Here is a 21,201-nt window from a genome sequence, read left to right as displayed (position 1 = left end):
GGAAAGAATTTCAGGCCCTCCCAGTTTGGCTCGACTCCCTTTTGCAGGTTTAAGGGTTGTGGACTTCATATTTGTCGATGGTAAAAAGCCATTGAAGCATTTGCATTTGAGAACACAGTTTAGGCTGCTTTAGAGATATCCCTCTGGCCGTGTTCTGGAGGGAGAGTTAGAGGGAGAAGACTGCGGGGAGCGGGTGGGCACTGAGCGGGGTCTTGCCATCGATCAGTTGAGAAGTAATGAGTGTCTGAGTCAGAGCACGACTGTGAGAACGAAGATCAGGCAGCGGCTCTGAGAGCTGGTGGAAGTCACTGGATGGTGGTGAGGGCCAAGTGGGAACGACTCAGATCCGGCCTCCAGCTCGGTCTATTAAGAAGGTGATGGTGCTATGAAACGCGGGAAGGGAAACAGATTTGTGGGAGGAGGAGGAGGAGGGAGGGATAAGAATGGTAATGACCGATACTTATCAAGCATCCACTGTGTGCCTTTACTTTTCTGAGTGGTTTGCACATATTAATTCATCCTCACCACAGTCTTATGAATAAATACGATTAGTGTCTCCATCCTACAGATGAGGTTAGATGACAAATTTGGTCTTGTGTGTCAAATTTGAGGTGCCCCTTTGATCATCAGGTAGATGTACACTGTAGGGTTTTTGGAAATCTCAGTTTTGAATTTAGGAGGTGAGTTTTAGCTGGACCCTTGAGAGAGTTCCATGAAATAGTACTCCTTGCATCCTGAAAATGTCTGGGGGGAGCGTGTCCTGTTATGAGGCTGAGAGAGATGCTGTGAAACCAGGAACTTTACGAGGAGAACGGGGAGGGGAGGAGGTAGCAGAGTCGGCTGGTTGCTCACCATAATCCATGTCTTCTTCTTCCCGGGCACATCTCCCAGCCTCCCTTGCAGCTAGATGTGGCTAATTTTGAGCCAGAAGAATGTGTGAGCAGAGGTGACGCAGTCATAATCCGTGCAGCCTTTCACATGGCTTCTCCACGTTCCTCTCCCTTCCAGCTGACGGGGATGGAGACCTCTGGGAGACTGTCATGTATAGCCTGACAAATCAGCCTGGGCTCTGAGTGACTGCGTAGAGCAAAGCGTTCCACACCATCACCACCAACCACAATGACTTGAAACCGCCCTGGGCTGTTAGGTGAGCAAGATACACGTGTCTGTTGTACTTGAATCATTATGTATTTCTGAGTCTGCTTGTTGCAAAAGTTACCTACCCTAACCAAGGCAGAGAGGCCAGCAAAAGACACTAAGAAAATTAAAGAGGGACGAGAATTTACCTATGTCATTGCACCTTATTCAGAATTCACATTTCCTTCACAAGGGACCATTTGCTTAGATTCCATGTGTGGAATAAGTCAGTAAAGTGACTTTCCATATTATAAAAGTTCTCACAAAACAGGTGAAGACCTAAATCCCAGGGTGACATTTTTTAAAAACGGTTTCCCCAAATCCCTCCCCAAATTTCTGATTGGGTGTACTGTCACTCATGAGTGAGGAGCGGGTCTGGAGTGAAACTCGCATCACATGCTGCGGGGACAAGCCTACTGCTTCCTTTCAAGCCGTCTGACTTGCACATGGTCTCCTCTGTCCCATATATCAGGGTGCCCTTTCTCTGCAGGCACAGTGCAAAGTGAAGGCCAGTCAGCACATAATTGTAGGAACATTGCTGCACTGAAAGCAGACTTCATTACCCCTTGTAAGTGCTACCCCATACTGACCCAGGCATCATAGGGAGGAAAAACGCTTAATGCATCCTGCATACTTTGCAGTGCTGTGTATTGTGATCACTGTGGAGGATGTATTAGAACTTTGGTTGAAAACGAAGCACCTTTCCAACAGCATTTTACATGGGACTATTGTAACAGGCGTTGCAGACACAAAACACACTGTCCAAGTCATCAGGAACCGCATTTCAGACATTTTCTAGGACCAGCTGCTATGTCATAATTCAGACACATGCTTTACTGTAAATGCCAGCTCAAGCCACTAGCAGCTTTTAACCGTGTGTGTGTGTGTGTGTGCGCGCGCGCGCGCGCTTCTCTGTGAGCAAGAAACCAGCAGAGACCAGACAGGGAAGTGACATGCCCAGAGGGGACACTCAGTAGACCTCACCCACTTGTAAAACTGGCATCCTCAGCATTCAAATAAATTTGGGTGGCAAAATGCTTAACTGTCATTTAAACAGAACATTATCAGGAAAATCCACCTTGCAAACAAGACCTAATTCGCAGTGAGCTCCAAAGGAAGAAAGAGGGACTTGAACGTGCCCCCCTACTCGGGCACATCCGAGAGACAGCCGGGCTCATAAATTTCACATCAATTTAGTTTGGCCTCTAAACCAAATCTGCCTTAATGCTATTTGTAGATATAGATTGCTGTCTTTTTCATTACCGTTATCAAATGATGCATTTGTGGCTCGGCTCCGCGCTCCTTGACCCATTAAGTGGATTAGATTGCCTGTTGCCTTTGTCCGTTTGGCTTTTGCTTTATCCTCCAATATGCTGCCCTTATGTTCTACGCGTAGAATAGCCATGCCTGATTACGCATGGCACGCACATTCACATGCCTGCAGTTGCAATTAGCCCGACGACCCCAGCCCTTCTGGTTTTTTAAGAGGACTGTGTTCAGATCTCTTATCAGAGCCATCAGTCCTTCCCTGTCGCAATAGCAGCAGCTGAAATCCTCGGAGAAGTGGCGTATCACAAGCCCAGCTCAGGGCTCCTTATAGAGCTACACTCAACAAATTGCAGATCATGCTCCCTATTAAGCTCCTGGCTGGTGCATCATGGTAGACTCATTTTCAAGAACAGCTCGTGCCCCTACCCTGTCTCCGTCTTGTGCATGATAATCACCACCCCAGCCCACAAGAGCTGCAGCAGGGAAAAAAAAAACTGGTTTAGGACAAGCCTTGATGGTGTTATTAACGTGAAAATAGATGTTCTTTTATGGCTGGGAAAGAGTTAAGGGGAAACGATAGAAGAGGGAGACAAAGACCAAAGATTCCGTCCTGACCCCTGAAGCCAAAGGATGACTCCAGTAGGCTTCCATGATGGGCCATTATTAAGGGTCCGCCATGTGCAGTGTATTTATGCTGGGTGACGGGGATGCAGTGGTGAGCAAGACAGGTGTTCTGGGCAGCTGCTATCAAGGAGATGTGTAATTGAACAAGCAGTAAAAGGTAGTGGCAATTGCTGTAATATGTGCACTTATTATATGAATATTCAGAAGAGGCCCCTAACATATTTTTGGGGGAATCAACTCAAGTCCAGGTACAGCTGTAGCTTCTGCAGCGATTAAAGATGATATATGCCTCGGGGGTCTACCTGCAAATATTCTTCAATCAGTGTCAGGATCAGGGAGGTCAGAATTGAGAATGTTTAAGATACATATATACACATATACATATATGTATATATGTATGTGTGTGCGTATATGTATATATACAATCTCACCTCCTCTCTCTTTCCTTTTATTTTATGCAAGGTAATGCATTCGATATTGTAGGGTTTATATAAATGTTCCTAGCCTGAGCTCTTAAGAGTCCAAGATTCTGAGTTGTTCAATCTCCCCTTTTTGAAGGTTTGAGAGAAAAAGTGTATTGTGGAGTAGTTTGAACTTCAGAAGGAAAAATCCTCAATACATGCAAAACAGCATGTGATACAGTAAGCCGAAGCACGTCACTGCACTGTGGGGTTCCTATGTGGAAACTCAGCCCTCGAGATGTGGGGGCTGCTCTAAGACAGGTTCTTTTTGCCCAGATCATCAGAAGATCCAACTCCTCAACCTATTTGATACTCTGCCTGAATTCTACCATGAGAGGCATTTCTTTGGGATTGACATTTCTATTCGTAAGATGTCTGTTTGCAAATATGTTGCACAAAGGAGTAATTTAACCACTAGGAAGTCAACAGAGAACAAGAATAGAATAGATGGGAGGCTACTGAGGTGGGGATCAAGAATGAGGAGATGAGGCTGGAGGCATCTGGGGCGCCGTTGGGGAAATGAAGGCTCTGGCTGGGGGCTCCAGTCTCGGGCTGTGGGTCCCCAGGGCAGCATGACGGGAGAAGGGAGAAGACAGCGGGCACCTACTAAACATGTTTGCTCAAAGCTGCCTTCAACTGGAGAGTCAGACAGAATAATTATAGTGAAGCCCTCAAGACAGGACCACAGGACAGTGGGGAGGGAGGGTGGAAAATGTAGGGAGAGACCAGAGACGCACTGCTCTAGTCTGTATTACCATTTCTCCTATTCACAAATGTGTAATTTTTGCTTTGATAAAATGGTTTTCAAGACCTGCTAGAACTTTCTATATTATTTTCACTACGGACTATAGCGGTAACCTCAGGGAGGAGCCACGCTCCTTCTGCGCTCATTAAAGTAGAGAAGCAGAAACTCGTCTTGTGTAGAGAATCTTAGGAGACCCCCTGACCTCACGATTCCCACCAGCTTCATAGGAGAAGGCACGCAACTTTTCAAGCCCAGGTCAAGGATGACCTGATCATACAGACCCTCTCTGAGTCCCAAGGTGACCCATATCCCACAATAAATAGTGGGTTGGTGACAAGAGATGGAGGCTGAACAAGCCTGCACTCCCAGCATTGCTTCCCCTTTAGCACTGACCGTGGCTCCAGGAAGATCCAAGTGTTCTTGACATGCGTCCGTGAAGACAGTGTACCTCTGCCCAACTACAGAGTGTCAGGAGAAAGCAAGATTTCATGGAAACCAGGAACCTTATCTCTAACTGTAACACATATATTACTTTAAAGAAAAAAACGGGAGCTGTCCCTGGATTTACATGATCTGTCATATAGGCAGTATCAAAGGAAAGCAGGAAACCTACTTGTTAGGGTTGTTTGTTTGCAGTGACAGGTTTTTAATTTGCTTAATGAACAAAAGGAACTTGTTCTTCAGATGCCAGAAGGTCTTATGGAATCTGAGAGCAGGATTGCAGATGGGTTCCAGGAACAGCTGGAACAAGCAGTAGGTCCCATCACAGCCATCTCTGTCTTCAGTTTTCTTTTTGTTCATGTCAGTTTCTTATTTTCTTTCTGCAAATTGCCCACCTCCATTTCTCCTGAAGACAAGGCAGGAAACACAGTCACGGAATGCTCTGAGCTTTAAAGGATATGCTCTGGCTCAAGTCCAGAGATTGTAGGAAGGCACTCTGATTGGCTTACCTCGGGTCAGTGGTCAAGGCTGGACCAGTCAGCCTGGGACTGGATTTATGTGGCTGCTTGTGAGGGAACTGGATGATTGATGACCGTGGGAGTGAGGGAATGGGGTTCCAGCCTCCAGAAAAACCAGAGAGCTGGGCAGGCAAATGATAGCCAACCGAGAAAGCTAGACCTAAATGGTGATACGGGCATAACGTGACTCTGCGAGACCATTTCTCCAAGAACTGTGCTCCCAAACCCTGTTTAAGTGGCCCTCTATTTAGACCTTCCCGACAGATGCCTGTTTACTCATGACTGAGATTCCACCTAAACCCTCACTGGCAACCCTGAAGTGGTTCCCCACCAGACCTGTCTTTTTTATTATTGTTTTATTTTGAAATAATTATAAATTTGCAGTAGGTTTAAAAAGAAGTACAAAGAGGTCTGCACCCATTTCCCCCCATGGTGACGTCTTAGTAACGATAGTGGAGCCAGGAAACTGACATTGGTACAGTCCACATATTTCAGTCAGATTTTGCCAGTTTTATATGCGCTTGTGAGTGTCTAAAGTTCTGTGCCGTTATCATGTGCAGATTTGTATATCAGCTGCCATAATCGAGATGCAGACCGACTCCATCACCACAAGCCAGACCTTTCTCCCTTACCGTGCCCAGAATCACCTATGGAAAGCCATTTGTTTAAGCAGTTAAGAATTTGGGTATAGAGCATTTCTAGGGATTAATGACCAGGTGGTAAAAACTGACTGCTTACAGCCTGGCCGAAGGCTGTTGCTCAGCAGGAAACGACCTGCTTCAAGGTGACTGATGATACTAACTGAGAAAGTTGGATGGACAAGGGCACATAGACATTCTGGGTGATTCAAGGATGACAGTACAGTGAAAGCACTTCTTGGGCAAGACCAGCTTCCGGGTTAGCTCTTGGAAGCATTTTGCCCTTGGTTTTAGACACAGAGGTGCTCTCAACATTTCTTTCTTTAAGTGTATCACGAAGGGCTGAGCTCAAGGCATGAGAAAAGTACCTGCGTCGCTGTTGTTCAGATATTTGACCCTGAAGCTCAGCAGGAATGTGAGACCGGGCGATGCAGTGGAGAGAAGGACAGACCACAAGTTGGGACCAGGGCGCTGGACCTGACCCTGTCATCATTGCTTCCCTTTGTGACCATCAACAAGTTGCTTCACTTCTAAGTTTATTCGTGTGTAAGATGAGGTTTGTGGAAGAGGTGATCCCAAAAGTACTTCCAGCTCTCTCATTTTGCACGTGTAGCTGCGGCCTTATCATCAGGCCATCTAGGAAACATTTGACAGAGTCAGAAATATGGCGGTGTACTTGTGCAATGCTCCATTTTTCTGAGGCAGTCAAAGAATTCTGCACACACCGGTCACGTGGGCCACTTGGCCGCTTACATTCTCGACCCAGCGAGCCGCCTGTGAAGCACTATGCTTCTTACTCTTGCCAGTCCTGTCTCTGTGGCGTGATGTGCCCACCCTCTTGCTCCCCTTCCCAGTCCTGTCCACAGAAAGCCCTTACTGTTAACACATCCGGAAGGGTAACCCGCAAGCCCACATCATCGGGAAGCTTTTACTTCACGGCTGCCGGGTTTGGAAGAGGGTTCTGAGTAATGGGTGGGCTGTTGGCAAAGAGAGTCAACTTGGTGAGGATATCACAGCCTGAAGCCTTTGGGAAGTTCACGGGGCTGGAGGGAGAGATGGGGCACTGAGGCCTCTGGGCTTAGGTTGCCGTGGAACCCGGATGGCCAGGACAAAAGAAAGGCCCCCTGTTAGAAAGACTGAGTCAGGAACTAAGGTCTCTTGGTGGGACTGGGATGATGAAATTCTCTTCTTCAGAGAATGATCTTCTCCAACCAAGGATGCGCATTGCATTTTGTGCATTCGAAGCTATATATTCAATAGGCATTTTTGGGAGCCCTGGGAACAGTTAGCTCACCTGGATCCCCCAGCAGCTCTGGGCATGAGGTGTAATTATCGCTGTTTGGCAGATGAGACAGTTGAGGATAAATCATGTTCCCAAGGTCACACACTTGAGCTCAGATACTGTTTTTGCCTGTCTGAATCCAGGATCTGTTATATCATACTGTTTCTCCCCTCCCAGGGAAAACCCAGAGCAGCTTATCTGCCTCCGAATAATTGGGAGTGATCTCTGAATTTATATATTTAATTTTAACCCCAAATAGAAGCTAACCCTTACATGGTGTTCACCATGTGCCAGTTACTGTCCCAAGTGCTTTCCACATGTTAGCTCATTTAATGCTGACAGTGTGCCCTGGACATGGCTACTATTATTAACTCCATTTTTCAGATGGGAAAAAGAGTCACAGAGCAGCTGAGTGGCTTATCCAAGATTCTACAGCCAGTAATTGGTGGATTTAAATCCTCATGACACTGATAATCAACTGTATCCCAGTGCCTCTTTTGATGATTTTCCTACTTGATTTTGGAAGGTAAAGAGTAAAAAAGAACAGCCAGAAAACCAATTAAAGTTTGGATGTGAAGAAGGTTTAGCCTCCACACCACATGGTTTAATTTTCCCAACGGGGAGCAGGGCAGTGAGAAGGGAACAGGAATGTGCTTTGTAATCCCATCCTCAGCTGGAGAGGCTGCCGGGCGGACACACAGCCCGTTCTCACTTGGAAACAGTGGGATTCACCTCTGGCAAGAGAAAGCAAAGGACAGAAACCTAAGCTGCCATCAATTGATTTCTTTTTAAACATTAGAGGGGAAAAAAACAGGCAGATGATAACTCAGCACTTTAAGGCTTTGCAGATTGGGATGGTGTTAATCAAATCTCTAGGATGAAGCAGGCAGGCTTAGATGGAGCAAAAGAGGATACCTAGAGGTCATTATGTGCTGTGTGTCCGGACTGCCACAGCTACTGCCCTAACTGGTTGAATTTTTTTTTTTTTGGTTTAATTTTTCCCGAAGTTAATGAAATTAAGAGGAAGACCCCAGGGTGGGAAGAGCCTGGGGCTGAAGAGTTGGAAGACATCTACATCTACATTTCTTAGCAATCTTATTGCCTCTGTGCTCTGTATGAGTCCACCGTGCGAGATAATTACCAAAAAAGTGGGGCACAATTGTGTTTGCACCATCAGATATGAAGTACACAGAGTAAAGAATGTCAGAGGTGATGGTCCTGTTTTATTCGGTGTTTCCAGAGCCGGCCCGGAATAGGGTGTCCGTCTGGGCACCGTATTCAGAGAGTACGGCTTGAGGGGAACCACCAGAATGCTTGCAATATTGGCTCCAAAGAGAAGGGAAGATAATGACTGGGGAGGGGCTAAGGTTGGAAAAGAAGCATTCCCAAAGAAATGACAGAGAAGGTGTGGCTCTTGGGCACCAGGGGATGACCTTCCCTAGAAAATCAAAATGGAAAACCCACTGTTCAGAGCAACACAGTTTGTATGATCAAGTGCTCTTGGTGGTTGCGTTTTGCTGTTAGAGCCCCACGTTGGTTTTCCCTGGCTACCCTTTTAAAATCTCTCTCCCACCTGACCCCTTCCTGTATCCCATATCCCTACTTAAATTCCCTCGATAGTCTTTTTTTTTTTAATTGACGTATAGTCGATTTGCAAGGTTGTGTTAGTTTCCGGTGTACAGCGTAGTGATTCAGTTATGAATATATACGTTCCTTTTCACATTCTCTTTCAATATAGGTTATTCCTCGGTAGTTTTTATCAACACCTGACATGCTTTATCCCTTTACTTGTTTATGATCTTCACCTATTAGAAATTACACTCACAAGGGCGTTCATCATGCATGTCCCTCCCGCTATATTCCCAGAGCTTAGAATTGTACCTGACACAGAGTAGGTTCTCAGTAGGTATTAATTACTAGCAGCTATTAATGGATGGATGGATGGATGAGTGAGTGAAGAGATATCAGCAGCAGGAGTAGTGAGATACGGAGGAGACGGGGTTGTACGGATGTCTCACTGCCCAGATGCTAGGTGTGCATTTGACTCTGACCACAAGAGACTGTGAATGCCTTGTCTGGTGGAGGTTGAACTGGATGATCGTCTCTAGACCAGTAATCTTATGAAACTTCAGGGATATGAAGGGAAAGCATGGAAACAGCTTTCTGAGGATTTAATACAAGGTACGGCTCTGAGCTAATGCCACAAATGAACAGATGGGAGTCTAAAATGGGACATAAAAGTTTTCAGTTGTGGAGGAGCTAACAGTCACGGTGGGAAAGAAGCTATCATGGGGTATGGGTGGTCTTTGGTGCCAGGAGAGATTTTTAAAAAACTTTATTGTAATATAAAAACCCATGTAGTTGTTAGTGGAACTAAAACACAGAAGGCTCATGATGGAGAGAGAGGCAGATAGTGTGGACGAGGATGAGGCTTGTGTCCTTTCTGATGCCCTGGGGGGAAATCCTTCCTCGGTTCGTCCTAGCTTCTAGTGGTTGCCAGAAATCCTTGGTGTTCCCTGGTGTGTAGAGGGGTCCCTCCGGTCTCTGTTGTCATGTGGGATGCTCCTGGTTTGCCTTCTGCAAACTTCCCACTTCTAATAAGGACTCCAGTCATCAGCTCAGGGCCCCACCTAACCCAGTATGTCCTACTCTTTGCTTGATTATATCTTCAAAGACCTTATTTCCAAATAAGGTCACATTCACAGGCTCTGGGAGTTAGGACACGAACATATCTTTTTTTGGGAGAAACAGTTATACTCCCCACAAGAACGTACCAGAAACTCAAGGTTGGGTGTCTGAGCCCTGGATGAATCGATTTTTCCTGGAAGGTCACAATGTGGTGCCCACCCTGACTTTCGGGGATTGTGTGTGTAGCAGGAATACGGGGCCGCCTACTGTCTCCCTTCCATATCCAAAAACTGCACGAGAGTTCACCCTCTCAAACTTTGACTTTTATCAGAAAAGCAAAACATAAATGAAAATGAAGACAATTTCATTTCAAAGTTCTTGCTTGGGCCTTTGTTTCGCCAAGGTAAGGGTCTCAAGGGGCAGATTTCTCTGTGATGAGATTGTAGTCAGCATCATGGTCGCCTCTCCTTGGATGAGAAACTGACGATGGTGTTCCTTCTCTCTTGCCAGCATTTGGACCCATGTGGTTTACTTGTTCTTCGTTCACACAACAAATGTCTATTCAGTTTCTGTTGCATGCCAGATACCTCTTAAGTGTGGCTACACATTCTCTATGCGTAAGATTGTGACCTCTGTTAGTTTTTGGCCTTTAAAGATCAGTGTTAAAAAGATGTCTAAAAGATCATGCAGAAAAACCAGTTTGTCCAGGGAACAGGAATATGCAGATAACTTTCAGCTGGCGCACAGTCTTCATGGCTACTCTAAAGGTACTGAGGATACAGTAGCAAGTAACGCAAGGCAGAGAACAGGCTTGTCTGAGGTTTCTGCAGAGAAAAGCCAGGTTCTCGCTCCCATCGGATATGAACAAGGATTTGTCACTGTCACGGATGCTGACTGCGAGGGAACCAGCCCTAAGATGCAGCTGATGCTTTGTTCAGCAGAGCAGAGGAAGGGACAGAACTCAAGTCTTTGATGATGTTGAGTAAATGTGATGCAGGAAAACAGATGTGGGGTGTGACGAGGGCTGTGTCCCAGGCTTCAGTTGAGCCCCTGGGATGTGCCCCACCAAGTGTGGGTCCTTGGCTTTGTGCAGGAACGAATTCAAGAGCGAGCCACAGTTGAGTGAATGTAGATTTATTCAGAGAGATACATTGAATGGCAAGAGAAAGGCCACGAGGTGTGGGGGTTGGGTGCTCAGATTAAAAGTAGGTACACACTCCATAGACAGAATGTGGGCCGTCTCTGAAGGGGGAGAGAGAGGGGCAGCCTCGAGGCACCGTTGCTAGTTTTTATGGGTTTGGTGGCTTCATATGCTAATAAGTGGAAGGACCAGTCTAAGTAGCCTGGGGATGGGGCTGGGGTTCCCAGGAAGTTGGCCATTTCCCACCCTTGGACCTTTTGTGGCTAGCCTTGGGACAGCCATGGTGCCTGTGGGCTTGTTAGTCACCATGTTAATATATTACAGTGAGCGTATAATGAAGCTCGAGATCTACTAGAAGTTAAATCTCCCAGCATCCTGAGCCTCAAGGCCTACTGGGGGTGGAATCTTTCACCATTTGGATGTTAATTGCTGTAGTGTTCCTTGAATGGCTGTGCCCTGCCCCCTTGCATCCTGTTTTAAATGAACTGACCAACCCTTATGGCAGGACAGTCTGTATTATGAGAAAATGAGTTATGAAAATAAACACTGAATTGGGTTTGGACTGAGTTTCCATGTCTTGCATGTGAACGCGTCTGACACAGGTGTCATCTCCTTTGCCTTTCCTAAGTTGTGCGCGGCCTGAGAGCCCCAGGAGAATAAAGGGGGCGACACCTCTCTGCCTAACCATGTTCTGTCTTTACACTAGGTTGTTGTAGGAGGCTTTCATTGTGCTTTGAAATAAGAGACGTTTGGGGAAAGGAGGGCTCATCCGTGGACAGGGGAGCAAGGCTAGGAACTGAGTTGTGTCTTAAAGGAGACCGCATGTCAAGTGCTTGTCTTTGGGGGAAGCTTTCCCTGTAAAGCACAAAGGTTAAAACCTCTGCCTTCTTTTATAGTAATCCTTTTCAGTTACCTTCAACTTGGTAAAATCTCAACAGCCCTGAGCTGTGTGAGGGACTCCTGAGGAGGAGGAGGAGGGACTGTCAGACGTATGAGTCACTCATGTGCATCACTGGCATCAGGTTAGGATTCTAGGAGTTCACGCTGGTGACCAGAGGCTGATGGTCAGCAGAAGTAAATAATCATTCAGTCCCGGAGACCCGCGGGGGAGCAGAGCATCCTGGAGAAGCAGTGGTGGCGTGAAACTAACTTACAAGAAAGCTCATCCCAGCTCTGGAAGCACACGCTGGTGACAACTCTAGGGGAAGGGATCCGAGACAGTTTTAAAAGGGGGTAGGTAGATGCAGGGTGGGGAAGGAGACAGGAGGTGATCTTTCAAGATGTAAATTCCTCAAGGACCGGAATATTGGTTTATAGGGCTGAGCAGTCACACTCACACAAACACAGAGCTGCCTCTCACACATGCAGCGAAGAGTCGTATTTGCCTGCAGCCGAAGTCAATTGCTGGAAAGGGAGCCCCTGAGAAGTGCCCAGAGGACAAAGGATGACAAATGCACGTTAAAAGGGACATTCTTATTTTAATAATGTAAGGCGTGTGAAATAGAACGAATTTTTGTATTTAAATTCTTGGTAAGTATTATGCAAATGACAGCATTTCTCTAGCCCTCAAAGGTGAATTCCCTCTGGTATATCCTGTGAAAGGCAGGTTTGTTTTCTTTCTTCTTGGAAGTCAGTTTCAGGCCCCTCCCGGGTCTCCCTCCCAGAGCTGCAGCCTGAAAACTCTGTCGGCAGGAAGCTGGGACAGCCATAAAGCTCATCTCAGCCCTTAACGTTTACCATTTCTTAGGGATCACTGTCCTTCATTGCCTGATGGCCAGTGCCTTAAAAACCACTGTTCTGTGTAATTTTTCTGAGTTTTTTCTTTTTTGTTGTTTCCAGTAGGAGGATAAATTTGGTCTCTGGTACTCCATCTGGGCTCAGCGCAGAAGTCTGAGATGGTAGAAATATAGTCTTCGTGAATTTGGAGGTGTTCCCCCGCACCAGGATTTTATCAAGGGTTGGACAGCTCTAGTAGTGCTAAGACCTGGACTGGGGGCGCCTGTCGGGTCCTCAGCCACTGTTCTGTGCAGGTGCCGCTCGGCACCTCAGCTCTGGCCGCTCTTTGTTGCTTCTGGTCTCTGCTGGGCCTCCAGAAGCCCGTGAGTCTCTTCGGCCTCGTTACCCCCCTAGACCCAGCACCGCGTGGCCGTTCCCTGTGATCTCCATCTCCCTGGGCCTTTGCCCGAGAGGACGTGCAGGTCTCTCTCCCAGGAGCGCGCTGCTCCCTTGGCTCTTACCGCCTCTCCCTCACTTTCTCTCTCTCCTTCTACCCTCCTCAGCCTTGGGGAAATCATTTTCTTACCTTGGATGGGAGTGGATTTGGGGCACTTGTCTGTAAGTGAATCCTTTAATTCCCCCAAGGGCCGGGACTTTGAGAACACAAAGCACAGCCTTTCAAGCCTTTCCCGCGTTCTGCCCGCCACATCCTTCCCCTAGACAGTGCAGAGAAAGCTATTTGCCTGAAGAGAAGAGGTGGCAAGAGAGGACATGCCATGATAAAAATAAAACAACACTTCTTTTTTCAAAGCAATTATGCCAAAGTAATAAGAAAGACTATTTTGTTGGGAGATTTACCTTTTGAACTTACTCCATCTATAGCTATTTAAAAAGTTGCAAAGTATGTTTTAGGGAGGGTGCACTGAACAGAGGCTTCACTTAAATTTTTGTTTTTAGTATCACTATATTTGTATGGCAAGTGTAAGCTAGATTTAGGGTACGTAACTACTTGGCTGTATTCAACAGTAATGTTCAGCATGGCACACAGAGCTGTTATTTTTAGCATCCTGAATAAAGATGTCTTCCCTTCTTGGGCTCTACTCGTCCCTGCCACGTCCACCCAAATTAACCCTGATACATTATTGATATATCGTCAATATTCGGTTTTTATACATACTTTTTAACCAATAAAGATTTTAAAAAGATTCAGAGGTGTGGTTGCATCTTTCTGAATTCTATTTTTTATAGGTACATCTTTTGCAATTTTTTTTACAATTTTTTTTTTTTGTGGTGGGCAGGTAATTATGTTTATTTATTTATCTATTTGATGGAGGTACTGGGGATTGAACCCAGGACCTTGTGCATGCTAAGCACACGCTCTACCACTGAGCTCTACCCTCCCCCATTCTGAATTGTGGTATATTTGGCATGGCCTGGCTTCAAGTCTCTGCAATCCTTCTGTCCTTGAGCTCTGGGCACAGGACCCCCAAACAGCCACGTGCCAGTCCCTAGGACTTGTTCTGGCCTCAGAACAAGTAGAAATGATGATTTTTCTTTTGTGCTCACCTTATGAGATGAACTTCCAAGCAGCTGCTTGGGTGCCCTAACCTTGTGCTCCACATTCACAAACTGGGCTTTTGCTCTGCTCCTGAGACACAGACCCGCTTCAGGTCCCTGTGCTGGTGCTCAGTCCTCCCTCTCAGCAGCAGATCTAAAGCTGCCGGTCTTCCAGGGCTGGTGGTTGCCTCCTGGCAGAGGGAGCCGGCCCTTCCGTCTTCAGAAGGTCTCCTCCAGGGTTAATCACATGCTTCACCTCAATGTCTCTGTCTCCTCTTCTCAGGTCCCTCGTTGAGGGCTCTGCCTATTTGTTGAGCACTGTGGTCGTCACAGGTCTTTCTAGGCACATTTTCCTCTAGTATACACATCATTTAAGCCGATATTTTTCTTAAGAACTCCTGTCGTGGTTTGTGCATGAAATCTTTTGCCTTAGAAAGCGGACCTGTGTAAGGGCCTGGTACCACCTACTTCAGCTGTTTGATATTCACGCCCTCTCAGCATCTCCCGGAAGGGAACACAGCCCTAGGTCTTGATCCAACTGTAAGTCGCATTAACTGTAGTGTTCAGGTTCCTGGTCCCTTATTCCTGAACACTCATCCTTGTATTAAGGTGAGTTTTTCAGGGGGAGGGTACAGCTCAAGTGGTAGAGCACATGCTTAGTATGCACCAGGTCCTGGGTTCAGTCCCTAGTACCTCCTCTAAAAATAAACAATAAAACCTGGTTACCTCCCCCTGCAAAAAACAACAACAACAACAACAACAACAAAAAACAACTAATTAATAAAAAAGATGAGATTTTCTTCTAGGGAAATACTTTTTTTTTCTAAATTTTTGGTGATTTTTTTCAGTTGTTTGGAAGTTTGCACGTTGTGGGGAGGATGACAGGGTCCAAGAGTTAGATGTTAGCTATATATGTACGTACACTGCACACACACACATATGCGTGTATTATGCCTGACTCTGATGTGTACTTACTGTCAGTTCTGTGAAGTTTGATGTTATTCTAGCAACAGTCAACCCCTGGCTCCAACCCTGGTCACTTCTGTATTTTCTGTATTTTCTCCTTCACAAACCTTTCTCGGCCTCAGATTTTCCAGTCTTTTGTTGATGGAGAGGATGTTTGTGTTCACGAAAGGACCTGTGCCACCTTCCGGGGTGTGCGAAGTCCCTTAGCAATGCACTCACAATACCCTGTCCATTGGACAAGGTTTATAAATGCTTATTCTGGAATTGTAGGGGGATATCGGCACTTCTGCAGAAACACATTTGATTCAAAACAGATGGATCCGGAGACGTCTAGTTTTCACTAACTCTGAGCATTTTCAGATTGTGGCTCTAAACAGAGTAACATGAATAGACCCACATCCTTTCTTACTTTCTTTGTGGCTACTTAGAAGTCACAGGAGCTGTGCTGTACAGAGTAGAATTATTTATAAGTTCTGGTTATTTATCCCCTCTGAGTCAATGGTCCATGACTACCCTAGTGTTGTGGGTACTGGAGATGCGGTAAAAAAATCATGTTCTCTGTAAACATCGAGTTGTTTGTTTTCGTGACAGGCAGGCGTTGAGTTTTGAGGCAATGCTAGTGCTAAGCACCTGCCCGCAAAATTGGTCATACTGGGCCAAATTACATTAAATCATGTCTTATCCTCAGTTCTCTCGTTATCACTTTTACTCGCCTAAGTTCAGGTTCCTGGTCCCTTGTATTAAGATGAGTTTTTTTATGGAAGGAAATACACTTTCTTCCTAAATTGTTGATGATTTTTTTTCTGTTATTTGGAAGTCTGAGTGTTGTGGGGAGGAGTGACAGGGTCCAGACAGATATAAACTTTTACTTTTCCCACTCAAGTTTAAACAATGACCAGTTGATAGTGATTTCAGTGAGATGACAATTTGGACTCTTTATCTCTCTAATGACCTTTCTGAAAATATATTACTTTACATTCATGAAATTGTTCAGAGATGCCACAGTCACGATGAAAAGGGAACAAAAGGAAACAAAGAATTTTTGTTTGGTCCAGATGACATCTTCACGCCTGTTCGAGAGTCAGCGACGATTTCTGTGAATAATGCATTAATTCCAAATAGACATGAGGCAGAAAAGTAGGACAAACATATTCATATTTTCCTATAATTACATGAAGAAATACTAGCAAAATATGTTAAAAACTAATAAAAGTAGTTGTCGCTGGTGGGAGTAAGGTAGATAAGGTCAGGGGCTGAAATGAGGCTTCTCAGTGTTTACTTTTTTACCCAATTTGGTTGCCTCTGAGAAGTGGGATTGTGTTCATCTGTGAGGCAGCCACCTGCAGTTTTATTCAGTTATATACAATGAGAAAATATTTTTTTTTATCATCATCATCATCATCACCATGGTAAAAAGTAGAGAAAAACAAGATTCAAAGGATACTTCAGGTCAGAAGTCAGAGTCTCTTGCTTGCAGGCTCAGACTGTTTTAAGGGCTCTCTGATGCTTTGCTGGAGTAGAACTGATTCTGATCTTCTTTGGTAATGGCTCAGCTGACCAGTAGGCCCTCTACTGAGGTATCACTAGGTTCAGAAAAAGAGGGACAGTTGAACAGAAAGAGGGCATTCTGAAAAGGGCTGCAGAGGCTGAGTAGGAGAACGTGGGTCAGAGTTGCCAGACTGAGATCTGCTTGAAACACTAGCTTAGACCTTTTGACCAGAGGTCCCATTATGAGCTGTTCAGTTATAATTCTATAGCCTCTCTCACTCCTGAGGCTTCCAATCCTGCTGCTCTTGGGTAGAAAACCTGTGCCATTCTAGGGAGGGACCACCACATGCTCTCAACATCCATTGTGTGCCACCCAAGCACTTACTCACTGCTGTCAGGACCAGCACGAGTCCCGTGGCTGAAGGAGACTTTCTCACCATCTGCATTCAAGCTGCCACCTTCCATCTCTCCTTTCAGACTCCAGGATGTCAGACTGAAGGCACAGAGCCATCAACCTGGAACCATCAAGAATGGATCCAAATATTAGCCTTGCAACTTAAAGTCTGAGAACTCATGGACAAGTCATCAAACCAATTTCAGCATCATTTTTCTTTGTCTGTAAAGTGGATATAATTATCATGCCAGCCCTATACGGTTTTTATGAGATTATGCATGAGAAGGACTTAGCAGAGTGACTGGCACGTTGTGAATACTCTTGAAAAATGAGTTAATATTATTATTGTTGTGATTGTTGTTGTTACGTCTCCAAGAGACAAACATTTAGTGATTGAACACGAGGGTGGTAATACCCCTCATTACTTCCTTATTAAAATGTCCATGTGGTGCCTTCTTCTAGGATTCAGTGGTTTCTCATGGAAGCATTTTCCTTGCTCTTAAAGACACAGTTCTCTCAGAACAATGGGTGCCCTGTTTTGGGGACTGAATCATGCTCCTGGGAAGTTTCTCCGCAGCTAGTGAAACATCACGCTGGAGTCAGACTCTGCCTTGCCCAACCATCGCTCTTGCAGGAGCTATCCCAACAGCGGTGCTTCCTTCCAGGCAAATAGGATATCCAGGTGCCACCTCTTTAGTCTATGTCCCCCGTGTTCAGAAGGGTTCACACTGAAAGTTAAAGGGAGTGATAAAGTGAGCTAGTCCAGTGAAGTCAGGGAACTTCTCCGTGTGTTCGGCTCTGCTGGGCTGGGAAGTTTGCTATGCACCAGGCACTGCGCCGGGTGTTGGGTGTACAGAGGTGGATGAAACAGACGTGGCGCCTACACTTCGTGGAGCTCACCATTGGGTAGGTGTGGGGAATGGAGGCAGGTAGGCTAATAAGTAGGTAAAGAAGTGCATAGATCCGTAATTATAAAATGAGAACATCCAGCAAAAGGAAGCAGCCGGCAGTCATAAAGAACAACGGGGCGGGGACCCGAGAAGGCCTATTTTAATCAGTAATATTCGAGTGGCCACTTCGAGGGTACGGAGGTGGTCATTAAAGTGCATTCCGAACAGAAAATGATGGAACAATGGCTCCAAGGCAGTGATGATCTCAGCGATTCCGGGGGATTAAAAAGAGGCATTTGGGTTAGTGTGTAGTGATGGAGGGAGGAGTGAGTCAAATAAAGTGGAAGATATAAGCAGGGGCAAGGTCCAGCATGGTCTTTCTGCTGTAGTTCGAGCTGGAGCGTAAGTGACAAGGAAATGGCGGGTGGATTCAAAGAAAGGAGTCGAAGAGGAAACTTTCTTCCCTCCCTCCCTCCTTCCTTCCTTTTTCTGTCTTCCCTCTGTCCCTCTCTCGTTCCCTCCCTTCCTTCCTTCTTTCTTTCCCTCCCTCCCTCCCTAATTATTTAACGAGTCCTTACTATGTGCCGGTATTATTCTAGGCACTGGAGATACTGAGGCAAACAAAAAAGAAATTTGGCCCTGGTGTTTCCAACATTCTGGGCAGGAGGCTGTGGCCCTAGTGCAGTGTAGAGAAGGGAGGTGACAGGATGAAGGAGAGACAGTGAGGATGGGGAGAAACGACGCTTTTACATCCCTCCTCTTGCCCTCCCGCACTCCCGCAGGTCCACTCGCAGTGCTTCCACTCCTGTATCTCCTCCAGCTCCTGACTTCAGTGTCACAGAAGTCATTCCTTCAGCTCTCCTTCTGACCTCTCCCTTACCCAGCTGTTGTCTGAGTCCGTGTCTCATTTCCAGAAAATGATGATGATGAGAAAAGCAAGAGAAAGAGATGGAAAGTACAAATCAATACATGAATTAGAACATAAATCAAATGAAAAGGAAGGGAATGTTTGGGGAAAATGGAAGGTGGCAGAATGCCAGCATCAGTGTGCCCACGGAAAGAAGGAACGGATGATGCTTTAGGAAGAGGATGGATTAACCTGGTCCACTTGGAGAGATTAGGTGCAGGATTTTATAAACTCAAGTTCCCTATTAATTTTCTGGTTCTGCCACTGATGGTGGCTGAATCTTGGGACTTCCTCTTAGCTTTAAAGAAAATGCCATGTACTGTAAGAAGCCATTTTAACCTAGAATCTAGGTTCTAGAAAGACTAAAAGGGGCATTTCTCTGTGGTTTTCTTCTGTTGTAGCCACTAGTTACATGTGGTTCTTGAGCACTTAGTCATATGCCTAGTCTGGATTGAGATGTACTGTAAGTGTAAAATACTCACTGATTTTGGTGACTTAGTACAAAAATAAGAATAGAGAATATCTTGTAATGATTTCTATATTATTTGTTGAAATGATTTTTTGGATATTGGGGTAAATAAAATATTTCTTTAAAAATTAACCTCACCTATTCCCATTTGCCATTTTTAAATATGACTACTAAAAATTAAAAATTATATATGTAGCTCTCATTATGTTTCATTGGCTAGCACTACCCTAGACAATAACAGTAACTAACCCTGAGCGCTAATGTGTTGCAGACACTGCTCTAAGCATGTTATGTATAACTTCTTTTTCTCTGTGTTGAAGTACAGTCGCTTTACAATGCTGGGTTAGTTTCTGGTGTGCAGCCTAGTGATTCAGTTACACATACATATATTCCTTTTCCTATTCTTTTCCATTATAGCTTATTACAAGATATTGAATATAGTTCCCTATACAGTAGGACCTTGTTGTTTACTTTATATACAGTAGTTAGTATCTGCAAATCTTGAACTCCCAATTTATCCCTCTCACTCCTTTTCTCCCCGGTAACCATAAATTTGTTTTCTATGTCTGTGAGTCTGTTTCTATTTTATAAATAAGTTCATTTGTGTCCTTTTTTTTTTTTTAGATTCCACGTATAAGTGATATCATATGGTATTTTTCTTTCTCTGACTTACTTCATTTAGCATGACAATCTCTAGGTCCATCCACGTTGCTGCAAATGGCATTATTTTATTATTTTTTAGGGCTTAGTAGTACTCCATTGTATATTACAAGTAACTTCTAATTTTAATCCTCCTAAAACAATTTTAAAGGCACATACTAATATAGTTCTATTTTTACAAATAAAGAAACCAAGGCATATAGAGATTAAGTAAATTCTCTAAATTCATACACTTGGATGGTGGCAGAGTGGGAATTCAGACCCAGGCAGGCTGGCTCCAGAGCTCACATTCATTCACCCCATTGCCCTACCTCTTTGTGTTGAGTTGAGAGTTGCTTCAGCATCTTATACAAAGCTGGTCAAGGGTAAGGAGACCCACAAAGGCTTGATGCCTTTGTGTATTAATTAGCAGTTTTAGGTGGTAAGAATCAAAGGCACTCTCAAGTTGCCTGAGTTGATGGGACTTTATTATAAGGATGGAGAAGTAAGGGTTACATTTGAGAGTTGTCAGAATGTAGATAGTATTTAAACCCACATGACTCAATGAGATCATCAAGATACTAAAGGTGGATGGAGAAGGGAAAAGGGCCAAGGACAGAACCCTGGGGTGTTCCAACATTCAGGGCTCACATGGAAGAGCAGAATCCAGCAAAGGACACAAAGAAGCCAAGGGTGATCTAGAAAAAAGCACAGAGTGTGCTGTCCTGGAAGCCAAGTGAAGAGAGTGGTTTAAAAATGAAAACAGTGAGAAAATGTATGAAATTCCACTAATAGGTCAAGTAAGAAGAGGACTGGACCTGACCATTGGCTTAACAATTTGGAGGTCATTAGTGACTTTGATAAAAGCAATTTTGGTGCAGCAGGTGGTGGTGGATGCTGACTGGAGTGGGTTTAAAAGGTACTGAGAAGAGAGGCATGAGAGACATAGTATATAGATATCTCTCTCAAGGAGATTTGCTACAAAGGGGAGTAGAGGATTCAGGTGTAAGTTGGTGAGGGGAGTGGAGTCAAGAGAAGGTTTTACTTTTCCTTTCCTAAGATGAGAGGACGAGTTGCATGTTACTATGCTGATGGAAATGATCTGGGAGAGACTAAAACAATGAAATAGAAGAGGAAGGAGAATTCGGGAGCGAAGTCCTGGAGCAGATCGAGGGAATGGGATCTGGTATCCACGTGGAGGGCATGGCTCTAGACAGGATTGTGAGATGTTTGGTCCAGTACCTGGCAGGGAGGCTGGAGACAGGCTGTAGAGGTCTGTGCAAGGTCGCCT

The 21,201-nt window shown here is 45.1% G+C and overlaps 1 protein-coding gene across 33 annotated transcripts in view; it reads left to right on the top strand.

Moving 5' to 3' along the window:
* POFUT3 (protein O-fucosyltransferase 3) overlaps positions 1-21,201 on the top strand; it is a 356,913-nt gene that overhangs the window by 71,721 nt on the left and 263,991 nt on the right. For 2 of the 33 annotated variants that reach the window (XM_074353458.1, XM_074353429.1), the window contains one exon: positions 1,009-1,147. The exons of 28 other annotated variants lie outside the window; for them this stretch is intronic. In XM_074353458.1, the coding sequence (XP_074209559.1) occupies positions 1,009-1,053 (45 nt within the window). In that variant the 3' untranslated portion in view covers positions 1,054-1,147. Of the gene's footprint in view, positions 1-891; positions 1,148-17,088; positions 19,407-21,201 lie in introns of those variants that run through there. 3 more of the 33 variants (XM_074353459.1, XM_045515420.2, XM_074353451.1) reach the window with 3 other exon arrangements.

This window comes from Camelus bactrianus, chromosome 26, assembly GCF_048773025.1.
Source record: "Camelus bactrianus isolate YW-2024 breed Bactrian camel chromosome 26, ASM4877302v1, whole genome shotgun sequence".
In the NCBI taxonomy this organism is placed as follows: domain Eukaryota; kingdom Metazoa; phylum Chordata; class Mammalia; order Artiodactyla; family Camelidae; genus Camelus; species Camelus bactrianus.
The sequence above is the reverse complement of the archived record's forward strand: the minus strand, read 5'-3'. Positions and strand labels throughout refer to the sequence as shown.